Here is a 7,703-nt window from a genome sequence, read left to right as displayed (position 1 = left end):
ACAAAGACCAGGATTCAGAAAACGGTATTATCAATATTCAAAAGTTGCTAAAATGGGAAAAGAATTAAATTTCGTATTTATTTTTTCTAGTTTCTGTAGTTTGCACAAAATATTCTTATTTATTTCGTTTATGTAATTGCATGAGCTGAATAACAAAACAAATAAAAATTAACAACAAACGTAGAAAGCTATGGCGCTAATTTTAATTGAACTATCGAAATATTTATTTTCGTAATTGGGAGAATGGAAATCTGTTTTGAAACATCCAAATATTCCACATATTAAATATTAGTATAGTATTTATTAAATTCTCTGTCGAGTGATTGATTAAAAACCAACAATATTGAAATTTATCATATCTCAGGTCACACATCTTAAAAGTAAGAACTTTATCTCATACTTGGAGCATCCCATCTACTGTTAGGAGATTTTGCAGGATATTACTTCACATCCTGGACGTTGCTATCGCATCTTTCCTTCCTGCATCCCTCGAAACAAACCCTAACTAAGAATAACTTTATAAGAAAATCCGACTCCAAGAAAAAGAGAAAGACAGCTTTAAAAGTGCTGATAGACATCGAAGTGTGAAGTGGTAAGTCAAAGCATTAGAAATACAACTTTAAAATTATATATTCGATTACACGTTTGTTTATATTTCCACTAAATGATTTATTTGTTACCCTTAATATTTTATTTTAGCAACATATAAAATAAATGCTAATTATAGTAAAATAATATTATATTAATAATAAATAAATAAATAAATTTATAGTCCTTATAAGGACTGGCTTAAAGGGGCGAAGCAAGAATGCTTTTCATCTTCCCCGTTATCCGTAGAGGACAGTGTAGGGATAAGGTGTTATTGAGCAATTAAGGCTCTGATCATGGCAGGAGGGTAACAGCAATAGCCGAGCCTCAGTTAGAACTTCATTGGCTACAGCATTGCCATCCCTTACCCTCCAAGGGTATTGGATTGAATGAAATTAAATAAATAAATATATACATGTTGATAAAATATGAAATAGGATTATTATTATAGCATTATTTAGGTTTCTATTGCGAATCAGCCCTTCCAGTTATGTTTCTTTTGCGAAAAAATTAACTTAATGTTTTTTTGTTTTTTTTACACGAAAATTAATTTACTTATTTGGTAAATTGTATGTGTGGAATGGTGAGTGGGGGATGCATGGGAGTCTGTTGCAAAAAGAAAGAGCGAATAACATGTCACTTTTGCTACGAATTACCTCGGCTACTCGTGTAGCAATCAACAGTCATGAAAAAGAAAACAAAGGTATGGTGGTTCACATTGTTGCTTCTTTCAGAAAGGGTATAGCTACTAATAATTTAATTTATAATAAAATATATTTTAAATATAATATTATAAGCAAATGTTTTATTAAATTTAAGTTAATTTAAAATATTTCTAAATTTCCACAGATATACAATTAAACCATTTATTTTTAAGTATAATATAAAATATATAAAGTCACATAGAGAGATTTGATATTTGTATATGTACAAGTAATTATACAAAAATTTTCATTAAGTGTTATAGGATAATTTTATAAAGTTTAGATTCTGAATATGATTAAATCTGGATTCTAAAGTTTTCTGGAATTTTATTTTAGTTTCATTAAAAGCCTTCGCAGACCAATTTAAAAGAACGACGGGGTATTGCTCCTTTCGATTGGCAAAACAAACCGAATTAATAATAATCGTTACGACATTAAGACATGAATCTTTGTACGAGATTTTTTTTTTTATCTGAGGGTGAATTTGATGATTTCACATGAATAAAACAGGATTCTTTTTTCCTGTTTTTCATGAAACCACACGCATCGACAAAATACTATTAGTGGATGATAAATGGATACTGTATAGGCGTTGGGTTGTGCATGTAGAATGTCCATCCGCGGTGATTGCTTGGAGTCATATTACTATAAAAATAATAATAATAAAATATTAAATAAAGATTTTCTTAGGGATTTTGGGAACATTTAAAATCGATTAAAGTAAACATTCGTCTATTTTATAATACACGATTTATATATCTTGATATAGTATTTTAAGTGAGGTTCATTTCTCGTTCATTTGGGAATGGCAATGCTGTAGGCAATGAAGTTCTAACTGAGTCTCGGCTATTGCTGTTACCCTCCTGTCGTGATCAGTGCTTTAATAGCTCAATAACAACTTATCCCTACACTGTCCTCTACAGATAACGGGGAAGATGAAAGCATTCTTGCTTCGCCCCTTTAAGCCAGTCCTTATAATGATAAGGACTGCATATTGAACTGGATAAGGAAGTGGATATTGAATCCAACATTATATTTCAAAGTCGAATAGAGAGACTACTAGAGTTTCATGCCGAATATAGAAACTATAAAATATAAAATAGAAACAATAAAAGTTTCGGCGGATCCAATGGTAAGCAAACCTTTCATGACAGGGGCAACTCGTAGTAAAGGTGGGGCAAGCTCCGATCACTCTCCTTAGTATTTCCCATAATGTAAAACACACCTCCTAGCTGACATGTATGATGTTATACATTATGGGGGAGGGGGGGGGTCACTACCCAGACCGCTTTCGACCTTATTTTGAGGTCTCGTCAGTGGGTGCCAGATCCAGATGTATGTAAATACTTAAGTTGTAGTGATGCAGAGCTGAATACTTTACATACGAGTTGCCAAAAAAAGGTGTCACATCACAAAAGGCACTAATGGGCATCTTATCTTTAGACAGTTTTCGTAACGGATGCGAAGGTCCTCTGTCATCTTGGAGAATAACGGTTGGGACATCTGCTGGACATATCGTGTAAGTTTATCCCTTAGTCCATCAAGGTCTCAATGCGGGTCATGGTGGAATACCCATTCCTTCAACATACCCCAAACGAAGGCACACGCCCGTGATTTTCATCTGTGTTAATAGTTCATGATCTCTCCGAATGTCCTTTACATTGCTGCAGAAGACTCCTGGTACGTCGGAACCTCTCGATTAAGGCAATAATGACACTATTGCTTGGGTCACGCTTACAGAAATGAATAAACTGCTTATAAAGATGTCGTACACTTGAACCCTTTGTTCTACCAACTCCGTATGAACGAAAATAATGCTCAAACAACAAACGTCTTTTCTTCCAACGTCAACACCATTGTCGTAGCTAAATTTAATGGCGTAGACTCTATATGGTCTTTTATTAATGTGCATGCAGTCGAACGGTATATCCCATAACGTGTGTACTGAGGTGGATGCCGATTTTCTGTACTCTTTTTTTTTTTTTTTTTTGCGCCTTACTGTATATAAAACCGATTAAATCTAGAGACAAATAATGAAGAAACAGCCCCGTTTGCAATTCTTACATAGTGAATAGACATAATTCTGTTATTAAGAGCTTCATCCATTGTTTCTAGCAAAACCTGCAAAATATTCAAAAACGTAAGGCAAATCAATAACGTGTCAAATATTTTTCATGAAGTTTAGAATATTCACTGCTGTAGTCAATAATCATTATTGTCTAGTCTTGAGATTCGTATCGTACATAGCAGTTAATTTTTCAGGTGACGTGTGCGGATTTATTGACCTTCAAAGACGATCAATGGCTTTCTGTCTGAGTATTTTGTGGTTTGTTGCCGGACGCTTTCTGTTGATTTCAGGTAAGGCAAGTTCACCTTTAATAAACAAATAAACATAAAAGACAATTTCTGTTCTTTCAGCCTTTCATCAAGTGTGAGTCTCAAACTGAAAATCTTAGGAAGGCTGTTTGAAAGATTATAAGATTGATTAAAGAAATAGAAGACCAAAGTTGGTTTCATGGGTTCAAACTTGGATCGTATATAAGTTTTAAAAGAGGTATACCGTGAGTAGACATATCGATACAAAATAAATAACGGAAAAAACTCACGTAGAAAGATTATTTAATAGTATAATTTTCGGCTGTGTGCCACAGGCATCTTCAGTACATTAAGCTCAAAATTAAACACTAACTGACAATTCCAAAAAGAGCCACCTAAGTAGCTGGTGTAAGATAACTAAAAAGGTCAATAACTTTCCTAAAAAAAAAAATTAATACAATAAAAAGTTAGGAAAGATTAGCTGATTTGCAAAGTACTATCTCCCATAAAGGGGATAGACGTAAGCCGTCGGATCTGTTTAAGTTAGGAGAATGAAGTAGAGTTTCACATGTTTCTTTATAAAGGCGTTCCATGAGAAACTGACTTTTGTGAAGAACTCTTGTCTCTCTCCAATGAACTCTGTGTCTGGTTAAGATGGCATGTTCAGAAAGTCCAGACTTTTCAGGTTTAAAGTATTCAATATAAGATTGGTGTTCTTCTAGCCGAATAGAGGCAGATCTTCCAGTTTGTCCGAAATAAGATAATCCACAAGAGCACGGAATCTGGTAGACACCTGGATGATTAAGTGTGGAAGTTTGTCCTTAGGAGAAGTGAGAAAGGTGGAGATTTTTCTAAACGGTCGAAAGGCAACCAAAATATTCAGTGGTTTTAAAACTTTTTGTTATATAGAAAAGTTATTGACCCTTTTAGTTATCTTTCACCAGCTACTTACGTGGCGCTCTTTGGAATTGTTAGTTAGTTAATTTTGAGCTTAATGTACTGAAGATGCCTGTGGCACACAGGCGAAAATTATACTAATAAATAATCTTTCTACGTGAGTGTTTTCCGTTATTTATTTTGTATTGGATCGTATATGTTTTCTTTTATACAACAGTTGCAAAGCAGGTTCTGACAAAGCTTTCATGAATGAGCACAACGTCACTACAATGATCATGCTCAGTGGGAATGTGAACTCCATCTCAGAGATTAGAACATGTGGTGAGGAGAGGCGTGCGGTAATAAAATGGGTGAGACGAATGGATTACTGTAAAATTATCAGTATCACGGGACTGCTCATGTTTAATCCACCATGCAACAAAGAAATGCATCATCTTCCGCATAGTTCTAGATAGGGAGAATCCAAAATTTGGATTCTCACCATCTTGCGTATGCTGAAGATGTATTGAACGTGCAACACCGTCCAATAGGAAACAAGAGCCATTTGATCACATGCAGTAGCTGCAAATATCACTATTTGTTGTAATTGAAAGATTCCTGAATGTGGATCAATTTGGAGTTGGATCACACATTGGCAAAATGCCAACAACCGTCGTAGACTTCCTGTAAACTTTGCTATGAGGAGTAATTCATCTTTTCGTAACCTGGATTTGTATTATCCACCAGCATCTTCCACTTTTGCAAATAGCAGTCTATTTGACACCAGTCAACCTGACTTATGTCTGTCCGTTTACCGCGTGTTAGCTGTCTGAGTGGAATTTTCCTTCCCACAGATACATTTATTAGCTCTGGTAATGTTCTTCCTGATCAGAACAATGTTGTTAATATTTAATTTTCAATCAGTCCTGTGTTTAGTGGAAAGTAGGTTAATTAACAGATTCTAGTCCATTAAATCGTGCCCATGGAAGTTCACATGGACTGGCAAATGGCAAAAAAAAAGACACTCGAAGTAAGAGTGAAGGTCATTGATGTGTAGGATGAACAGAAGACCGTCTATCTGTCAATGAACTGGGCAGAGAGTAGCGGAAGAAAGACAGTAGGACTGGAATTTGTTGTCAGACTTTGACGTGATTAAATGTAACCGCTCATCGTATCAAATGCACTGGAAATGTTGTCATTGTCGCTCTGAAATTTCTCCATTCTTCTCCCTTATGGCTCCACATTCAGTTGTTTAATGCTATTCCTAGGACTTCTCTCTCTCTCTCTCTCTTCGCTTCATTGTCATCTTCCTGTGGATCTCTTGCTCCCTGTAGGAATCCAAACTGTAATAAGTATGGATGGTGCATCTCTTGGGCGGTAAGCAGCCAAGATGAGAAATGGGCAACCACCATTCATACAATGAATTTGTTTATTATGTTTTACTTTTTAGCTGATACAACCTCAATAATCACTTTTAACTTTTTTGCTTTTTGAATAACGTCAGCGATTTTTATAACCTTACCAATGTCTGATTTTTTTTATCTTCTGTGACTTCTTAATCTTACAAATACTTTTGAAAAACACTTTTGGAAGATTAAACCGTGGAACTGCATATCAGTATTGGTAATATAAACCTTTATAGGCATCCTACAGCTTATTTTTAAGAGAAATGGCCAAGCCACCCTTCTCCTGCAGTTCTTCCATGCTTTGTTTACTTGGGATATCACTAGGTGTTGTCTGTTGTGAATGATATTATATGGCCCTGATAGGTATATTCTGGAACATATTCAATATTGATACTAGCAAGAAAGACAGGAAGATTTGACCTATTAGTAATAAAAAAATCCAGCTAATGCCTTTTATTCCCTTGTAGGGAGTAAGCGAGGCCTTTATACCCTATCTAGCTTTTGCAGAACTGAGTGGGCAGTTCAATCTCCACCGGTAGCCAATCAGAGATAGCTAACCCATGTCTATCACTAATTATAGAAGCCACCGATGAAGAGGCTGGCGAACAAGTGCTGCCATCTCTTGGTACCTAACTCTAACAAGATATGTTACTGTCTGAAATATGTGGGTACTAGTCGATTTTCTTGAGTTTCCGGGAGCAAAAACCAGCTTGCCCTTGCCAGAAATCGACTAAGTCGGGAAACGGTCGAAGAAAGGCTTAGAAAAAGTTCCTCCAGCCGGCGACTGACTCGAACTAAAGTCTAACTTCGAGCGACCAAGCGCTACTTCCACTGAGCTACGCATGCCTCCTATTAGTCATGGTTGTTATAAAATTCATTTCAAGTCCACCCACTATTTTCATTATTTTTTCTTTGTTGTTTATGAGTTTTCCTTGGTCGTTTTTAGTTGGCTGATCCATCTCTTGCCGGTAGACATCTCCTATTTTTCTACAATTAAAATCCTTACTAAATTCAGTGTTAGCATTCTGCATAACCTTATTATATAAAAGTAATTTTTGATTTATAATTCTCCCAACAGTTAGCACCGTCAATCATGCAACCGATTTGTTTATTATTATTATTATTTTATTTTTTAGCTGATACAACTCCAACAACCGCTGGCGTATGCGGTAGCGAGCTCTCAGCTAATCAATACTTGGATATCATGATTGAGCAAGTTCGGCCATCCATACCAGATCCTCTTCCTCTCAAAGATGAAACTGACGTCGTACGACTACACGACGGGAAACTGTATGGATTATCGTCCTTAAAACGAAATGGTCCTGCTTCAGTCGTTTGTACCGACAACTCTGCCAAGATATCCTCATCTCTCATTGTCGACGATGCATTCGCCGTGTACCAGTGGGAGTTCAATAAGCCGTTGAAATTCAACGGAAACGTAAGTCTTTCTGCGAAGCACGTTGAGGTGTTTGTTGAGGTATTTCGAAGCTCGATACAGTCTTCAGTTTATTTGAGAAAATTGGAAATCACGGAAATGTCAAAGGTCCACGTGAATGCCACAGGAGCTGGTCCAGTCACTTGGCTATTCTCGAAATTAGGTACATTCATGGCTCGTCTGTTCCAGGAAAGATTTGCGAAAGCACTGGAAGGTCCCATCAAGAAATCCATCAATGAATTGTTAAAGGACTAATTATAATGGCTCCTGTATTGCTATTTCAATAAAATACAATCTTTATTGTGAGTTTCTTAAAAATGGAAAGAATGTATCTTTAGCACACATAAATTGGCTATTAAATAGATTTCATTTTATCAA

The 7,703-nt window shown here is 35.9% G+C and overlaps 1 protein-coding gene across 1 annotated transcript; it reads left to right on the top strand.

Annotated features, from left to right (window-relative positions):
• Window positions 1-476: 476 nt before the first annotated feature.
• Window positions 477-7,703, top strand: LOC150099252 (uncharacterized). The gene is made up of 3 exons (XM_090404254.1): window positions 477-592; window positions 3,555-3,650; window positions 7,027-7,703. Exons 2-3 carry the CDS (start codon window positions 3,593-3,595, stop codon window positions 7,578-7,580), a joined length of 612 nt encoding a protein of 203 aa, XP_090260380.1. The 5' UTR covers window positions 477-592; window positions 3,555-3,592; the 3' UTR covers window positions 7,581-7,703.

Source organism: Typopeltis vanoorti, chromosome 14 (assembly GCF_054136105.1).
Source record: "Typopeltis vanoorti isolate ZY-2024b chromosome 14, IOZ_Tvanoo_1.0, whole genome shotgun sequence".
Taxonomy (NCBI): Eukaryota; Metazoa; Arthropoda; class Arachnida; order Uropygi; family Thelyphonidae; genus Typopeltis; species Typopeltis vanoorti.
The sequence above is the reverse complement of the archived record's forward strand: the minus strand, read 5'-3'. Positions and strand labels throughout refer to the sequence as shown.